General features: G+C 41.5%; 1 protein-coding gene across 2 annotated transcripts in view; it reads left to right on the top strand.

Moving 5' to 3' along the window:
- Positions 1 to 18,490: 18,490 nt before the first annotated feature.
- The window catches only part of LOC124805355 (poly(A) RNA polymerase gld-2 homolog A-like), a 161,767-nt gene continuing 160,100 nt past the window's right edge, over positions 18,491 to 20,157 (top strand). For both annotated transcript variants that reach the window (XM_047265894.1, XM_047265895.1), the window contains exons 1-2: positions 18,491 to 18,822; positions 19,266 to 20,063. In XM_047265894.1, the coding sequence (XP_047121850.1) occupies positions 19,759 to 20,063 (305 nt within the window). In that variant the 5' untranslated portion in view covers positions 18,491 to 18,822; positions 19,266 to 19,758. The remainder of the gene's footprint in view (positions 18,823 to 19,265; positions 20,064 to 20,157) is intronic.

Consider the following 20,157-nt stretch of genomic DNA (forward strand, 5'->3'; position numbering starts at 1 on the left):
TTAATTCATGAAACATAAAAATTTGGTATCAGTTGACTACAAAATCAATAAGTCACAATTGGAATCATTCAATTCATACAAACAGCTGGATGTAACAATATGTAGGGATATGAATGGGAAAAACTACAGAACCTCACTTGTAAGTAAATCAAGTAGCAGAGTTTAGTTCATTGTCGGGATAATGGGAAAATGCCATTAATGTACAAAGGAGACTGCTTACAAAACACTCACATGCCTTGGAATATTGGTCAAGGGAGACTAAGTGGGGATACTGTTAAGCCAGAGCAGGAAAGGGGAAGAAATTAAATTTCTCTGATGATGATGATGATGATGATGATGATGATGTTTGGTTTGTGGGGCACTCAACAGTGCATTTATCAGCACCCGTACAAATTCCCAACCTTTGCACAGTCCAATCCCGCCACTTTCATGAATGAAGATGAAATGATGAGGACAGCACAAACACCCAGTCATCTTGAGGCAGGCAAAAACCCCTGAACCCTCTGGGAATCGAACCCGGGACCCCAGTGTCGGGAAGCGAGAACGCGACCGCGAGACTGCGAGCTGTGAAGTCTCAAGTTAATGCCCGAGCCAACGGTAACAACAGACAGAGATGGTGACATAGCTATGCAGTAGAAGGAAACAGTTCACACTGCAAGTTGGTCGCTTACAAACGCACTTGTGTTATGCAGCAGCAAAATGTCTTCCGAGAGGGAGAGACAGAGATATAGTCACTGACATACTGTAAACACACACATGTTGATCACAAAGTGAAAAGTGGAGAGCCTTATGTCACTACCTTCCAGCAGTCTTCAGAAATACTGCAGTTCTCCAGCTCTGAATTCAGCTGATCGTTAAGATTGATGGCATTCATACTGAAGCACTTGGTTCAATGATTATTATGGTATAGTAACATCCATGTTCTAGATGATCCAGCCTTTTTTCACAAATAAGCTACACTGTTCTCGATAAGGCAACATTCAACTAACCATGAACTGCCACTCTGGGACTTTGCATTGGCCATTGCCTAACACATCTCTGATGGGCAGACAGATGGTCTACCAACACATGTACATACGAGATGTGATAATAAAGTAATAAGACTGATTTTCTTTGCAAGATGTGGCAACCCTGCAGGCTTGCATAGGCACAATATCTTTGACCTTGGTCTATAAGCTGCTTCTAGTGCAAGCGGCACATCGATGCAACTGCTCAGTCATGAGCTGTGCTGTAATAAGTTAACACATGTTTGTGTCTCTTGTCGCGGAAATGGAACCGCATAATATTGAGCAATGGTATGCCATTTCTTTTTGCCTTAAATTGGGTGAAAACGCGACGACAACTTACGGTAAGCTTCAGAAGGCTTTTGGAGAGGAGGGGAGGTTATGTCAAGACCTCAAGTTTTTCGTTGGCATAAAATATTTAGTGAAGGCAGAACAAATATTGAAGATAAAGACCGAAGTGGACGACCGTCAACCTCACAGATGGATGTCAACTTGGCCAGGGTTTGTGATCTCGTATGATCTGATCGAAGAGTATTTGTGAAAATGATTGCAGAAGAACTGAACATCAATCGAGAAATGGTTCGTCTAATAATAACTGAAGATCTTGATATGAGAAAGATTTGTGCAAAAATGGTCCCCAAAAATCTCACACCACAACAGCGAGAAACATGGAAAAATGTGGCAGCCGATCTGTTAGAGCAAACGGAAATCAATTGTTGAGCCATGTTATCACTGGTGATGAAAGTTGGTTTTTTCAGCACGATCCAGAGACAAAATGCCAAAGTTCGCAATGGTGCCCAAAGGGATCACCCAGACAAAAAAAGCTCGCATGTCAAAGTCAAAAGTGAAATGCATGCTTATGTGCTTCTTTGATTCCAAGGGAACTGATCATAAAGAGTGAGTGCCTCCTGGACAAACAGTTAACCAATATTACTACAAAGAAATTTTAGAAAGACTTCATAAAAGAGTTCTTCGTGTCCATGCCAACATTGCTGATAATTGGATTCTGCATCACGATAATGTGCCATCCCATACTGCTCTGTCACTACAGCAATTTTCAACATCAAAACAAATTTCAGTACTACCACAGCCACTTCATTCACCAGATATCACTCCGTGCGACTTTTTTCTATTTCCAAGAGTCCAAACAGCAGTCAAGGGACACCATTTTCAAACAACACAAGATGTTCAAAAAGCTGTGACGAGGGTCTTGGAGGATATTACGGAAGATGAGTTCCAGAAATGTTACCATCAATGGCAGAAGCACTGGAAAAAGTGTGTGCAATCAGAAGGGAACTACTTTGAAGGAGACAACACTAAACTTGACTAAAAGGGTAAGCAACATTTTTCTCTTTTCACATCAGTCTCATTACTTTATTGTCGCACCTCGTATCATGGCACTTATCGCACTGCATCATTGTCACTGCTGTGCGTGAGAGCCATCCAGTGAATCTGTCTCTGATCATTGCTACAGGCACTTTCGGGTGCCAAGGGTCTACCTGTTCGTTGGGGCCAAAATACAGCTGACTACATATCTTCTGACAGCGCTGTACATCTCGATGGGTCGTCATAGGTCACTATCTTAATCCAGAGTGGAATTGAGGACCCTGTAACGCAGACTGGGGCATATACTCTTATTACAGCTTCAGCCAAATTGCTGGAACAGCAGCCTTGTCAGCCAGCTGAGCAGACAACAGGAGTCAACAGAATTTCATCGGGTCACTGGCATAAGGTGTTAGCCCAGACTGATGAGAAGACATTGAACTGTAAACTAGAATCAATAAATGTTAACTTGCTAATCATGCTTTATTAGCACCAAAAATTGCTCTACAGGTTACACACCACCTTGACAACATGGAGTTGTCTCTGCTCAGTACCCCCTACAATTGGTAGAATAATGGAAAATGAAATTAATGTACAAAAGAGAATGCTTACACAACAGTCACGTGCCTCAGAATATTGCTTACATACATGAGATCCATAACAAGGGAGACTAACTTGGGATACTGTCCAATCAATGAGTTCTCAAGGGAGGGGAGTAGAGTACAGGGAATATACAAGAATTTTTTACTTCAAGACTTTGTTAGGAACAGTTAGGATGTAAACATACCGAAAGCCCCCCTCCCCACATCTGGGAGGTGAGCTAAAGGTCAGAAGGAGGTGGAAAGGTTCCATTTTTTGATTTTTTGCTTATATCTCAGAAATGGTGCACTGTAGGAAAAGTGTTCCAAATGAAAATGAAAGCTAATTAAATTTCCTACAAAATTGTCTCTATGTAGAATTCCCAATGGTTTTCAAGACACGTGTTATTCAAAATTGATGATTTTTAAAAAAATCGTTTTTACCTCTCTTCTTTTTTTAATCAAACATTTGCTTCTTGTGCCTCCCATGATTGTTTCTCAGAAAAATTGTCAGAGACAAAGTTGTAGAGCTTAAACTTTCTTCAGTTTGATATACACTTTTGTGACTTTATCTTCAACCAATCAAAAGTTATAGAATTTCTGAGATGTATACTCAATTTCAATGTTCCTCTAGAAATGAGTATGTTGACAGCCTTTTGCATTTTAACTGCTGTAACTTGCTACATCATGATGAATACTTTAACAATGGAAAAAAAGGTAACTGCAATTGAAACACAAAACTTTCTCATAATTATACCTTTTATTATACTATTACAAATCATATAATGAAAGTATTTACATTGACTGTTAGAAATTTAAAAAAAAAAATGTGCGTTCAAGGCAATATCTTTGTGGTGGTTGGATTGAGGCTATTCATCATCTTCAGCAGTGGAGATGCTTACAAGTTTGCTGGTACCTCATGGCCGGCCAAGGGTTAAAGGGTTAACAATGGGGAGTCCCCGTGAGGATCAACAAGGGCCAGCCACCCTGGCTTCTTTCAAAAGACCAGGGGGGTGGGGTGGGGGGGGGGGGGGGGGAAGGTTCTCACTCACTTCCTTTCTTTATGAACAGTTCACTTCAAACATTCATTGAGCATTGTAGAGACAGTTTTTGTGTTGGTGTTCCATGTCAGTTTTTAATTTTTTTTTTTTTTTAATTTACACAATGCTGACAGTGTAGTGCACACAATGGCTACTCAGTGTGTCACATGTGATGGAACAGTCAATGGTGTTTCCACAGTGACAAAAAAAGGAATATTGTCAATTGTCAAGGCAAGTAGAGAAACAGATGATAGCAACAGCTCCTCTTTAGAGGGTTTGGACACCATTCTCATTCATACTGAATGCTGATAAAATTACACCAGGCTGCAATCCATCAAGGCTCATTTAAAGAGACAGGTACCATCAACAACCTCTGAACCTCCTACGCCTGCAACTTTGAAAGCCAAACAATCCAAATCTAATTTCAAAACAAAATGTTTTTGTTGTGCTGAAAGTGTTGAGGGTAAGCAAAAGAAGCCCAAGGACACACATAGGAAGATATTTTCAGTTACTAACATCATGAAAAGGCATGACAAAACTGGGATACAAGTAATGAGTATGGATGCTGCTTGTGCTAGACATGATCAATGGGGAGATGAAGTGATGGCTTCTCTTCCCTTTTCAAATGATTTAGTTGCGGAAGAGGCTCTGAATCACAGTGAATGTTGGTTGGACTTTTTGAGGCCATTATCTTCAAAACCCTCAACATTCACATATAAAACTCTGTTCAATCAAAATGGAACAGATCAGTAATTTACTGGAAAGGAATAGTGACTGTCAGTTTGATGCAAATGAAATTATGGGCTCTATAACTGGGAGGAAATCGGAGTGGAGAGCCATAAAAACAAAACCATTGATGGTGTGTGAAGATTGCACAATCCTGACCACAGGATCTAACAGATTCAAGGTAACAGTAATTTGTTTTAGAGACACTGGGTATAAATTGCTAACCAACACTTGGTATGATAACAAGGAAAATAATGAGAAAGAAGAGTCACTCAGGATTGTCAGAAAAGCTGCTGAGACAATAAGGCAAGATATTCAGAATGAAAAGTACTCTTACCTGCCAATAGAAAACATTTTGAAGGATGCGTATTCTTTACACCAATCCCTGCAAACTTTTCTTGAAGGTGTTATGTTGGTGATCTTCTGGCAAGTCTAGATTTCAGCTCATCATACTTCCAAACACAAATACTGAAATTATCTGCAATTGCCCAAGCTCAACTAATTTACAAGCCAGGTGCATTCAACCAACTTGTTTTTGGTAATGTGGATTACAATGTTTGCACCACAGACAGGCTTTTAATACCTTCCACACTATGGGTGTGATCAAATGTGTCACTCCATCCAAACATGTTGAAAGAGGTTCAGAAGCAGATTGAACATGATGCCTATCTCTGCTGAAACTGGAAAACTTGGAATTACTCTGCTAAGAAAGGAGGTCTACAAAGAGTGAGTTTGGCACCCATTGATATACCAGAAGAGCCACCACATCACATGACATCATGTGGTTTGTTGCCAAAAAGCAAGGTATTGCAGTCATCGAATGGATGTTGCTACATGAATAGTATGACAAGAGGAAAGCCAAGTGAAAAGACTCGAGGGATTACCCTTCCTTTTATAAATGACCCTGCGACCCCTCCCCCACCAATCAAAACATGACATACTTAATGTAGAGCTGCATTATGCATGTAAGTCATGTGATGAAATAGATAAAAAAACATTTGCTTGTAACTTTCACTCAACCCCTATATTTGAAAGGCAGGGATATTGTTGCATCTGCCATGAATACACCACACTGTGAGCTGTTGAGTTGCATTACACTTCTCAACAGATTTCATGTACTATTATCATTTTTGGGGTATGTAGGGTGCCTCATGATGGGAGCTAGTTTGAAAGAAACTTTATCCAATATATATGTTCCATTATCAGTGGATAAAATGCTGAATTGATACGCTTTTCCCAGAGCAATGCAGGGTCATTTTCTTGTTGAAAACACCTTGTCAAACATGATATCAGACAAAGTCAAACTCTCAGAGGAAGAGTAGACATGCTTCAGCACCCTTACGTCAGATTTCCTCGCCAAGCTTACCTCATTGATTTCTTTGAACTAAAACAAAATTCTCAAATCAGTGGCTATCAAATTAGGAGAAGTAATGACAGCATCAACAACAATGGACCCACTGCAATGTTATGCATCCAATACTTCAAAATGTTGAATTTGATAAAGGAGTACATCCATCTAGAGAGGTATGGCAGTTTCCTTGCTCACCTGAACTGTTACAAGTGAATGATACCATATTTTCACACTGATCGAAATTTCCTGTGTGCCAAGTCTTGCCACTTACTGGATATGGAAAGCCTCTTACTCTATTGACATCAGAGGAGTACGAGAAGTTCATGCACAAAGGTTACCTAACTATTCTGGTCCGGCATGTGATCAGACATGACCATTGAGACAACCTTGATGCAGTCATTCTCAAGCCGAGTTGGGGGACCTGTCTTAGAGGTATGACAGATCATGCTCTCAGAAAACGAGTACTTGGGATGACTGCAACTTGAGGCATGCGTGTTTCACTCAAAGAATATTGTGGTGTTTTGTTTTCAGCAAGTGAACAACGCAAAGACTTCGGAGAAGCTCACTAAAGTCGAGACACAAAGGACATTGGCAAACTTACCCAATGGTTTGGTGATCACCCTCCTTTTCTGAGGGCCAGGAAAATCATGTCAGTAGTGACATGAGTCTTGGGGGGGGGGGGGTCATAAAGTCTTATGTCACAATGCAGTTACAACTGACAAACAAGCAATGGCAAAAATGGAAAACTAATTTGCTATCCACAAATATCAAACTGTCACAGAAAGATTGCATATTTCCTCTTCCCTCAATGAATTTGACAATCAAGATTGACAATGAAAAAATTATGGTCAATCCAATATTGGTTATTTACTGAATACCAATTACCAAGAAATTGAATGAGGATTTGAAGAATTATATGCAACATCAACTGGTTCCCTATCCTCTAGCATTCATCAATGCAAGTGGAATTAGAAAGTATGGAAAGTCAGCACTACAGCAAACTGATGAGCACACTGACTGAACTAGCTTTGAATTTGTTGTTGATGTGGAATTGCAAGTCCACAAAATTGTTTGACAAGAGACAACTCTATCAACCATTTGTGATGGTTGCATAAGATTTTTGAAGACCCATTATAGTTGGAGAGGTTGTACAGTGGTTTAGTGGTTTCTGGTGAGTACACTGGCACACTAGACAGCAAAAAAGCAGCTTAAGTGGTCAATGATATTGACTCTGAAGATGCACGGACATCAGCATCAGTTTTGAAAGTAAAATTAAAGACAAATAAGAGTATTTCCTTTCCAACTTTCATAACAACAGTCAGCTGATCAACTTGCTGATAATGCTGATGTTGGTACTGCGATGACTGCCATCAACAAATCACAAAATTCCTTGATTGCTCTTGTTGAAGACGGTGTCGACTTGGCTGTTCTCGTGGTAGCCAAACCCCAACTGATTGCGATATTCAGCTGGTAAAACCTGGAAGAGGAAAGGTCAAGACTGTTATAGCAATGATGATGATGATGTCGTGTGACTAGGGACTCCCGTAGGGTAGACCGTTCGGTCGGGTGCAAGTCTTTCGATCTGACACCACTTCGGCGACTTGCGAGTCGATGGGGATGAAATGATGATGATTAGGACAACACAACACCCAGTCCCTGAGTGGAGAAAATCTCCGACCCAGCCGGGAATCAAACCCGGGCCCTTAGGATTGACATTCTGTCGCGCTGACCACTCAGCTACCAGGGGTGGACCTGTTATAGCAATAGCAAACAGGATGTAAGGAACGTAATACTTTATAGAGCAACACGTAAGATACAGGTTGTGCATAGCACTAAACACGTTGACTGGACAACAGTAATACAGTGTAAAGAATAGGCCAGCAATTGTTTGTGATCACTTTCATAATGCTGTTTCTTTGGCAGCTCACCAGAGAGCACCAGTGGGCCGACCCAGGTGGCCCCTATAAGTGGGTCTGTGAACTGTGGGACATGTGGTCTCTGAAATCGCACACATCATGAGTGAGGATACATCACTCCTCCCTTCTAACAGGTGCAAAAAATGTTGTAACTGCGACCAGGACATCGCGGGGTTGACATGACAGAACGCACGGCGGGACCCACGGAGTGGCCCGTGAACAACAAGACAAACGGAAAAGGACGGACACGACCAACAAAGGACCTTATGAACAACAAGATCAAAATAACAAAGTCACAAGAAAACCTAACTAGATAACCACGTCACCTCGTACACGGAACAAGCAAGTAAATACGCTGTCTAAGGCAAGGCGATTTGTCAAGAGACTCGCGCAAAGATTGAACTGACTGGCTGAGTGGGAGACAGGCACTTAAATACATGATCGGGGAGCGCCGCTATTGGCCACTGGTACCACGTGTTCCACTGTGGCACCCTCACACTAAACGTGGGCCAGGAGGCACGTGCCGCCACGGCTTATGGTGCAGAGACGTCAAGGGGTCTTTGATGTCCATGCCATCTGGCGCAGATTCAAATTCCATGGTGTGCGGTACCAGGAAAACCACATACATATATAAAAAAACACTAGGGACAGAAAAATGGATGGAACAGAAAAAAAGCACTGATACTGTAAAAGCACAGTACAGAGAGAGAGAGAGAGAGAGAGAGAGAGAGAGAGAGAGAGAGAGAGAGAGAGAGAGACTGATCTTCCAAGGCTCTGAGATTATGAGTCACAGAAAAGACCAATAATGGCACTGACGTCTACTACATCGCCCGACAACTGTGGCTGCTGCTGCTGCTGCTGCATGTGGCGGACACACACTGGCGAGTAGGGACAGAAGTGATGAGGGGTGGGTTGGCACACTGTCCTCCCTATCATGAGAGGCCACGGAGCAGGACCAGGGAAGGTGTCTCCAAAGTGATGTCCCTGTCAGGTCAGTGGCTGCTGCCAGAGGCAACAGCGGGGGCATTAGAGAAAACGATTGCACAGGGCCCTGTGCAATGCAGGCGGTGGCAGCATTAGGTGCAGTGGGTGCTGCCTGGCAATGGCAGTCGAGGGGTGGGGGCAGAGGTAGGAACCCCAGACAGCAATCTACCAGGCAGCGATGCCCTCTGTGGTGTGAACTGAACCGTCTATGACACCGGAACAGGCCCTGACGTGTGTGGCCACAGCTGGTTGAATTGACAGGATGCCTGCCTGTCAGGAGTGCAGATGACACACAGACAATCTTGTTGATGGCAGAGACCTAGTTCAGTCAGTGGCTGAAGCCATGAGCCCAAGCAGGCCCAACCAGCCGGAATTGTCATGAAGCTGGCAGATGTGATGTTGAATGCAGCAGATGAAGGAGGACCTGTGGCTGGCATCCATGTAGCAGCTACGCTGGGCTCTTGTCCGCCACCAGATTGAAACGGTATGAACTCAAAAAACAGTCTAAAGTAGCTTCATGGGACCTGCCAGATACATTCTTCCACATCTGAGTTTTAAATGTTTGAATAACGTGTTTGGCCTCACCATCAGACTGCGGATGAAACCAGGGAGCTGTGGGGATGGCGAACACCATTAGCCTTACATAAAGATGCATATTCTTTAGAAACAACCTGGAGGCCATTATCGGTAACTGCAGTATATGGAAGTCCCTCAATTGCAAAAATCTTAGAAAGTGCCAAATAGTAGTTGCCATGCACGTGGACGGTCAACACGCCATGTAGGAAAACTTGGAACAGGCATCCACTACAATGAACCAATACTGATTTAGTAAGGGCTGAGCAAAATCCACATGTAGATGCTCCTACAGCTGCTTCAACATTGGCCAGGGGGGAAAAGATACCTGCAGGGCCACCTGTTGCTGAACACAGTGAGTTTAAGTGACATTAAGCTGCGTTAAGCCCCATCTATGCCTGGCCAATACACATGCCAGCATGCCCCGTGCAAGAGGTCCCACAGTCACCAACATGCAGAAGCCACAATACATTATGGCATAAGGAAGCAGGAACCGCAACCTAAGAAGCAGCATCCTCCATAGCTAACAAAAGAACCCTATCAAACAAAGAAATCCAGTGCCAAAGGGAGAAGTAATTACATACGAGATCCAAGGCAGAACCTGGGGATTTTTCTGGCCAACCGTGCTGCAAAAAAGAGAGGATCCGACTAAGTACAGGATCCGTGGTGACGGCCAATGCTAGTGATGGGAAAACCTGACTGAATTCTGGTTCTCAGTATCTAAATAGAAACAAAGCAACTCATCCTGATTGAAAGCCAGATCCACCTCGATCGCAAAGCGAAATAAGGCATTGGCGAGATGTGCCGTCAGCCGGTAATGGATCTGATAATGATTATGGGAGAGGAAGAGAGCTAACTGCTGCAAATGATGTGCTGCCTTGTCTGACACAGAAGCTGAAGGGTTAAAAAGAGCAACCAACAGCTTGTGATCCATGGTTAAATGGAACTTAGAACCTTACAAGAAGGCGTGAAATTTCCTGAGGGCAAACACAATTGGTAAAGTCTCTTTTTAAGTCTGATAATACTGCTGCTGAGTGGTGTAAACAATGGGTAGTTCAAACCTGTCCACATATTTGTGCACCAACACTGCACCAAGAACATGCTGAGAGGCATCTGCAGGCAACAAGAGACACTGACCTGACTGAAAAGTGGCCAGATAAGGGGCAGTTTGAAGCTTAGATTTAAGCAAAGCGAACACTTAGTCACAAGCTGGCGACCAGGAAAATGGCAAATTTTTATGCAAAAGTGCATGCAGTGGCTGTGCAACAGTGGATGCATTTGGTAAAAACTTAAGGTAGTAGGCAGCTTTACCTACAAATATCTGCAGTTCCTCAACGGAAGTCAGCCGCTGCAAAGATGCAATTGTGTCAACATGGTGATGCAATGGCTTGATCCCTGTGCAAGAAACTTCAAAACCTAGGTGCTCAATTGTGTCTGAAAAATCTGAGATTTGGCAACATTAGACTTGACACCTGCTGACTGCAAGACAAAAAACAATGATCAGAGATTACCGACGTGGCCTTTGGTGGAAGAACATGAAACAATGATATCATTGAGGTAAATAATGCAGGCGGATACAGAGATTGTCAGCTTTTTTAAAAAATGCTGACAAATTGCAAGCACGCTTTCACCAAAAGACAGGCATTGATATTGGTATAGGCTGAAAGGTTTATTGACAATGAGGAGGTGCCCAGGGCCTCCAAGGGGAGCTGGAGGTACATTTCCAACAAAATCAGTCTCGGAAAAGTAGTGGCTACCTGACTATTTTGTGAGTAACTTGTAAGGGCGGTGCAATGTGTTTGTATCTATCATGAACTGTGCATTAATCACGAAACTAAAGTTGCCGAGGCGAAGCTTACCCGTCAGCTTCTTAATGATGACCATTGATGTAGCCCACTCACAACAATAAATAGGCTGAATGACATCAAGCGATGACAAACAGTCTAATTCAGCCTTGACAGAGTCACGCAACACGGCAGGTACCTGTTGTGCCCAAAAAAACAAGGACGGGCAGCCTCTTTTGTGGTAACGCAGGCCTGAAAACCAGTAGCACAATTGAGCCCAGTGGAAAACAGAGATGAAACCTCAGAGCAGAGGGACTCCAGCTGCTGAAAAGGAAATCAATCTAACGCTAAATTTACCTCATTGGCAATGCAGAAACCGAAATTGTTAAATGTTATCTAACCAAACACACCTGTGGTATGGGAATGATGCACAACAAGGAAGTGAGAGGGCAAACAACAGATTTATAAAAGATAGGCGAGGAGAACTGATCTAGGATTGGAATCTGCTGTTTACTGTAGCTAACCAACTTCCGTGAAACCTGTGTGAGGGGTAGGGAGCCCAAGTCCATGTACTTTTGTGCATTAAAGTCACTGAAGCTCTTGTGTCCACTAGCATTTTTAGCAGTAAACACATGCAAACCAGTAAACAATCTGTTTGGGGAAACAGTCATTATAGAGATACAGCTTATGTCCACCGGTACTATTGTGTCCACCATGTTTGAAGAGGAGTTACACACCAATGCAATGTAGTGTTTCTTTCGACACTTGTTACAATCCGTCCAATGCTTAGGGCATGAAGCATGCTTGCGTTGGATGAAGCAGTATGACCAAGACAGAAGGGTGGCACACAGCTGCTGCTGTGATGTAGCTGTTGCTGCTGTGGCTATAACCGACGCTGCCATATGTGACACTGAGATGAACGCTGTACAGCTGCAATGGCTTCCCTGTCATCCTGAACACTTGCAGCATGCCTAACTGGGGCTGACTGAGTACCTTCCGATACCTGCCTACATGCAGAAATCTGATTGCCTGTGGCCCATGACAGTGTACTGTATTAAGCATGTCCATAAGCATTGGATTCTCACACTGAAGTGCTTTGCTGTGGACCTCCCTATCCAGGGCCAGACAGATAATAACATTATGCACCGTGTGATCAGTGTAGGATTTGTGATGGGTACTAGAGACAGATTTAGAACAATGGCTCAACCCTTGTAAGTCTGGTGCCCAGGCTTTGTAAGATTGGTTTAGGCATTTCTGACAATGGTAAAATTCAACAATCATCGCAACGACATGTTTTCTGTCACAGTAATAGGTTGAGAGAAACTTTCACATTTCCTCGAATGATAAGATGGGCAGTTCTTGTAGCTATGCAAGTTGGCATAACAACTAATTTGTGTGTGGCAAAAGCCACGAATGGAAGAAAGTCCTACACAAGTTTTCACTGTCCTAACAGGCCTTGAAGGTCCAATAGTACCAACCAAATGGCGTATCATCCTCAGCCCTTAGGTGTCAACCGATGGGGATATGGAGGGGCATGGGGTCAGCACACTGCTCTCCCTGTCGTCGTCAGTTTTCATGATCAGTGTTGCTACCTCTTAATCAGGTAACTCCTCAATTGGCCTCACAAGGGCTGAATACACCCTGCTTGCCAACAGCACACAGCAGACCCATCCAAGTGCTAGCCGAGCCTGACAGTGCTTAAATGTGGTGATCTGACAGGAACTGATGTTACCACTGTGGCATGGCCATTGGCTACAGGTTTGCATCAACCACATGAAAAACCTGGAAAAGTTGCTCGTCACCAAGTTTGTTACAGCAACAGAAAACACAATGTATGGGACATAGTACTTTATAAAGTAACACGTAATATACAGGTTGTGCATAGCACTGAACACATCGACTGGACAACAGTAATGCAGTGTGACAAATAGGCCGGGCACCCCACTTGCACTGCCTACATGCAGAAATCTGATTGCGTGTGGCCCATGACAGTGTGCTGTATTAAGCATGTCCATACGCATTGGATTCTCACACTGAAGTGCTTTTTCGTGGACTTCCCTATCCAGGGCCAGACAAAAAATAACATTATGCACCATGTGATCAGTGTAGGATTTGTGATGGGTACTAGAGACAGATTTAGAACAATGGCTCAACCCTTGTAAGTCTGGAGCCCAGGCTTTGTAAGATTGGTTTAGGCATTCCTGACAATGGTAAAATTCAACAATCATTGCAATGACATGTTTTCTGTCACAGTAATAGGTTGAGAGAAACTTTCACATTTCCTCGAATGATAAGATGGGCAGTTCTTGTAACACTGCAAGTTGGCATAACAACTAATTTGTGTGTGGCAAAAGCCACGAATGGAAGAAAGTCCTACACAAGTTTTCACTGTCCTAACAGGCCTTGAAGGTCCAATAGTACCAACCAAATGGCGTATCATCCTCAGCCCTTAGGTGTCTACAGATGGGGATATGGAGGGGCATGGGGCCAGCACACTGCTTTCCCTGTCGTCGTCAGTTTTCATGGTCAGTGTTGCTACCTCTTAATCAGGTAACTCCTCAATTGGCCTCACAAGGGCTGAATACACCCTGCTTGCCAACAGCACACTCATCCAAGTGCTAGCCGAGCCTGACAGTGCTTAAATGTGGTGATCTGACGGGAACTGACGTTACCACTGTGGCATGGCCATTGGCTACAGGTTTGCATCAACCACATGAAAAACCTGGAAATGTTGTCATAACTGTGTCTTGTAGGAGTCCCAATCTTTATCCAATTCATATGCCGGAAAGAGCAATGGTTGCACTGGACAGGAGAGTAACGTACTTCTAACACACACATGCCACTTGATTGAGAGCGGTGGCGAGTCTGCTGTTGTTCCATGAAAGCTTGCTGCTGGACAATGAGATACTGGAGTAGTTCTTCAATCAGGATGTTTGTCGGGTGACAGCACTCACACTAACATGTGGAGAAAACATAACTCTTACTCGTCACCAAGTTTGTTACAGCAACAGAAAACATAATGTATGGGACATAGTACTTTATAAAGTAACATGTAATATACAGGTTGTGCATAGCACTGAACACGACTGGACAACAGTAATGCAGTGTGACGAATAGGGCGGGCACCCCACTTGCAATCACTTAAATAATGCTGTTTCTATGGTGGCTCACCAGAGTGTGCCAGGGAGCCAACCTAGGTGGTCTTTATAAGTGGGCCTGTGAACTGTACGAATGCACTCTCTCTGAAATCATATGCCTCATAAGTGAAGGAACATCAAAGACAAGTCTACATTCCTCACAATAATTGCAGCAGGAGTTGAAAATGAAGGACCATGCTCATTTGTTGCTCTCATGTGCATTCATAGGAAGAAACACAACATCCACAGAGTATTGCAAGAGTCAACTCTGTGTTCCCCCCCCCCCCCCTCCCCTCCCCTCTTCCTCAGTGTGTAGTTGAAACGTTTGCAAGTGGTACTTCTTCCCCTGACTCCACCGAGATAGTTGGAATCATGAGTGCTCTCCCATAGCATGGTGCTCCAACCACAGATAAATCCCTCAATGAGCTTCACTGCAAATCATTTATCAAAGCAGCTGGAAACATGAATCTGTATCTCTCAGCTTTCCCTTAAACTGAAGGAGCTGTAAAAAAGGATGCATTCCAGACATACCACCAAGTACATCTGTGATCAGGAGAGGAACTTATTGATGGGGGGCAAATTGTGGTCGGGAGAGGAGGAACGATCAACTAGTTCCAAAACTATCAGAGATTGATGCTACCCCAGACAAAACCTTGAAGATGATTTCTTGGCAATGCACAAAAAGATATGACAAGTGCAGACATTGTTATAGAAAAGCATCGTTAAATGCTCTGTCACATGCCTGAATTGCAAGGGAAATTGCAGAGATCGAGTTGCAATATTAATTCGGAAAGAAAGTGACAATGACATTGATACTCTACCAGTCTCGTTAGATGATGTCTGCGTACGAAGATGAATGAGCCTTGATCCTCCCATCTCAAAAAAGCTAAGATATTGCCTTGAATACACGCCTTTTTTTCATTTTTAAATTACTATGACTCCACGTAAATTCTTTCATGATAATACAATGAAAGATGTAATTATAAAACAATGTTGGGTTTCAATTACAGTTACCTTATTTCAATCGTTGAAGTGTTGTTATTCATCATGACAGCAGGTTATAGCAGTTAAAACACAACATTCTCCCAACATACTTGTTTCTATGAAAATTTTAGAAATTCTATAGCTTTTGATTGGTTGAAGATAAAATTGCAACAGCATAGGCCTATATCAAATTAAAAAAGGCTTTAAGCTCTACAAGTTTGTCTCTGACAATTTTTCTGAGAAAAGATCAAGGGAGGCACTAGAAGCAAATGTTTGACAAAGAGAGTGAGGTAGAAATTATATTTTCGAAACCTGTCAATTTTAAATTATACCTAAAAAACTGTTGGGAATTTGACGGATACGTAAAGAGAAAATTTTATAGGATATTTAATTAGCTTTCATTTTTATTTCTAATATTTTCTTCCTACTGTGCAATGTTTCCAAGATGTATGCAAAAAACCAAAAAATGGGACCCTTCCGCTACCCTCCTGCCTTTAGTTCATCTCACCAGGGGCAGGGACTTTTAATTTGTTTACCTCCCAACTATTCACAACAAAGTCCTGAAGTCAAAAATTCTCACATATTCTGTGTACTCTACAGTGGATTCATTGATTGGACTTATACTGAATGTATAGAATGAAGGGCAACACAAACAGTGGCAGGTTTGTTTGATCCATGGGAGAGCATCACAACAAAGCTAAAAAGGTGAAATGGCAAACATTTAAACATCTTTGGCAACCATCCCGCAAAAACCTACTTACAAAGTTCAAAGAACCAGTATTAAGCAAAGAATCTAGGAATACATTACAACCTCACATGTATTGCTCCCATAAGAACTGTACAGAGAAGATTACATTAATTACACCATGCATTTAAGCAAACCTTCTCCTCACATTCCATAAATCAAGACATAACTGGAGACATAATATTCACAAGGTGCTGCAAGCACTACCATTGTGTAGAAAGAGGTCACTGGACAGTGTTTCTCTTTCTAATATGTGGTACACTACAAAGAACACTCTGCCATAGACTTCACGGAGGTCTGTGGGTTACAGATGGAGAGAGAGAGATTTAGATGGTGCTGACATGTAGCCTCCTAACGAGAAGTATTCAGCTATAGCATACAGGTCATGATTTGTCCGAGTGTGGGAGTAGGTATCAATTGTAACCATGTGTGAAACCTGGTAGTCTGAATTGTACTCAGTCACAAACCTAGCAAGCAACACAATACTACAACATAACTCTGTATAACTGTTAGCTATTACAGCATTTCTAAATAGTATTGCGTGTGGAAGAATTACTGTAGAGGCATTGATTTACTTAATATACTTACTCATACAGCATATAATTTTCTTCATATTAGGTAACTTTTGTCATTTTCAACGAGCATAATTCATTTTATTTCATTTAAATATTTGAAAAAGCTGTTGAAAAACTTCCTGTGAACTTGACCTGAAGCAATCATTTGTTTATTTATTTACTGGTCCATTTTATTTACAAGAGCATGGAGTCCTACAGATATTGAACACTTCAAATACATTTACACTGTATGCAGCTATTTGTATAAGTAATTTCTTCAATTATTACATGAGTTAAACATGTATTATAATTCTAAATGTACTATTAGAACTCATCTTCTAAATTTGAAAGAGCCATACACAAACAGGAAATTGAATATGTAGTACTTTAATAGGCCATATATTCGATGACTCAGCAGAAGCAGTGACTTTGTAAATAGGAATGTAAGGGTTTTTAAAACAAGCTTTATTTGTTTGACAGTTATTATGTTCTACGAGAGTTTATTACAAAGCTTCAAACTCACGTGACTGTGTCTTCTTGCCTTTGTTAGTTAAACGTACTTTAAAGAAGTGTTCTCTGATATAAATACAAGGCAGATGAAGTAGGGCCTACATACAGTGCTACTTTACTCTAATGCCCTCTCTTGCATTCGAAATGTATAGAATGACACTGGAGCAAATAATAATGTATTAAAAGTGTCCATATTTACATATGCACTGTTAATATACCGGGGGGGGGGGGGGGACAAGTGGTACAGTACTTGACACTAGGTGAAAACTATATTACGTTCCCACACCCTCGGCCTATTGCATTTGAAAGTTACTCGTTGATACCAGTTTTAATCAATAAAGTAAGGAACTGTCGAATTGTTAGTGATGACTTTTGTTAGCATGGTATTTTAGAAATTCCGTTAAAGAAATTACTAAAAACTTAAATACACACTAATGTGTTTTAAAGTTTTTAATACGTCTATGTTCTTCAAGTACCGACGGCATATTTTATAATTAATAAAGAAATTACTATTGAAGGCTTGCCGGTATCGACGTATTCCTCATTTTTACACATTTTTATGTTCATGCACAGTTTTTATATTCCTTACTGTTTTTACGAGTATCATCTTATAAGCTTTTGCATTTCTTTTACTTTGTTTAATGGCTTATTTATACATGCAGTGCTGTACAGTGTTTTCTTCATCATGTTTTTTTACGGAGTACGTGGCTCTAGTGATGTTGTTGACAATCAAACATCGACCGCCTTAATTACATTAGCAACACACTGTAGCAGCTGTCTTCCAAAAGGACTTTCGTGACAATTAAATCACACATGTACACAAACAAACACTGACATCTCGCTTGCTTTCTGCTATTACAACTTTCATCTGTCACCTAGCAACGGGACAGGCTGCTCATCATTGCTTCGTTAATTTCCCTACGGTTAGCAGTTCGCTAAGAGAATTGTTATTTACAGAGAGATCATTTCATAAGTTTGTGTGTAGCTGTTTCAACTAGTAACAAGCTTTCACTGTAAGTAAGTTTTTATTATTTGTAAAAACAGTGTTTAGTATTTTTCTTTGATTCATTACCCATATTTAAGTGCGTCTTGCGCGCCGTACGCAATGAGTCATCTTGTTTTTCTTCAATTTTAATAATGTGTCTTTTCATTTGTGTATCTTTCGAATTATTTTTTTCGCGAAGCAGAATGAGTAATTCAACTTTTTCAGGGCATCGTTACCGTGTACATGTTGTCAACCTAGAAGTCTTCCTATGAAATAGCTTTGAGCGGTCGCTAAATATGGCGCTTCCTCTCATGTGCACTCACGCGCGAAATGTTACAGCGTGGGTGTAATTTCCCACCAAACACAGAATTTAGAAGGCTGTATATCACGCTTAGACTACTTCACTTGTCGTGTCGCTAGGACAGCCCAGCATGGCGCCAGTTATTGTGTGGTTGGTGTTTAAGGTGCGGTAATGACATGACTTAAGATAGGGGTCATTATCCCAACCTGTTAATTGACAGATACGGAGTGAATGATAGTGATTTGCAATGTATATCCTTCGGCTTTTGTAATTGTTATCCTTTGCGCCACTGCTGTACTGTTCAATCGCAAAGGAATCAAAGCTGAGGTATGTCGTGTATTTATTATTTCACTTCTTTCGCGTAGTCGATTCAGCAAAGATTTAGAAGTTAGTGTCAGACTGGGCTTAAATTTTGTAGAATATAACAATATAGTTGTCGGTTTCATTGATTACTAAAGATGTAACTTTTCTGTTTCGACTAAGGGAGGTAAGTTCGGTTGTCATAATCACAGAAATAACAAAAATAGTAATGTATTATTGCGGTTAAAGGGTGTAAGAGATTATGTGTTTGATATACAACATAATCTAAATAAATTAAAGCAACCTTTGCGTATACTAATGTGTAATAGTATCTTGTGCTAGGACTCTTCCAAGCTTTAAAAGTTGATACAAGCTGACTAATTCATGTTTGTGATGGAAATATATTTAAGCGTCACCAATGCAATCTTTAATTAGTTAACACTGAACAGTGTTTCCTTGTTCTTTTTCAGGGAATTGAGGAGACTTCAGAGTAACTTAATCATATCAGGAAACTGTGGGCCATTAATTAAAATACTCGGAGGCAATACGGGCTGTGATATTTACGGGTAAAAGAGTGGTGCTGCAGAAAACTGACATTTATAGCATCCTCTGCGAAGTATATTATAAGAAATAATTTATTCACCTGAGAACCTAATTTAACTGAGGCAGTGGCCAATGTAAAGAATAATAATTCTTGAGTTGCAGGTGTAGAAATAGTAATTTAACGTGACAAGATTCTGGGAGTTGAGAGTGAACGCACTTTGTGTTTGAAACAGAACAACACAGTGTACTGCTCCTTTGAGATAGTTTGATATGCTGCAATATCTGTAAACAGTGATACATTTCACTGGAGGATGAAAAGGTTTTCCTCTGGATAACAGTCACTCCAAAATGCGCTACTCGTTATTGTCTGAAAAGACTGAAAATATACAGTGCTGACAATTGCTGTGCTACAGCCTAGTGATGTATCATGCAATGTTCCCACCTCACATGATTGCTCATATCATAGGACAACAGCAACAGCAGCATCAGCAGCAGTTGAGTTATTCATCAGATAACCGTGGTGGGCGTTACTGCTATAATATTAGCCCATTTGAACAAATAGAGTTGCTGCGCGGGCTTGTCGCTCTTGATATGCCTCCAGTCCGCAATAATCGTGGGTATGGAAGGGGCAGCCATTCACCACTAATGCCTCCCCCAAATACTTTAAATTATCATGCCCCAACTACGATCAATGTGAAGAACTGTTGGAACAAAAATTTCTCACGGTAAGTATGTAAGGATAGAATTCATCAACTTGTTACTTCTCATGACAGTACATACAACTTATATTGTGTGTGTAGTGCCCAACTTATCAAGTCA

This window comes from Schistocerca piceifrons, chromosome 7, assembly GCF_021461385.2.
Source record: "Schistocerca piceifrons isolate TAMUIC-IGC-003096 chromosome 7, iqSchPice1.1, whole genome shotgun sequence".
Lineage (NCBI taxonomy): Eukaryota > Metazoa > Arthropoda > Insecta > Orthoptera > Acrididae > Schistocerca > Schistocerca piceifrons.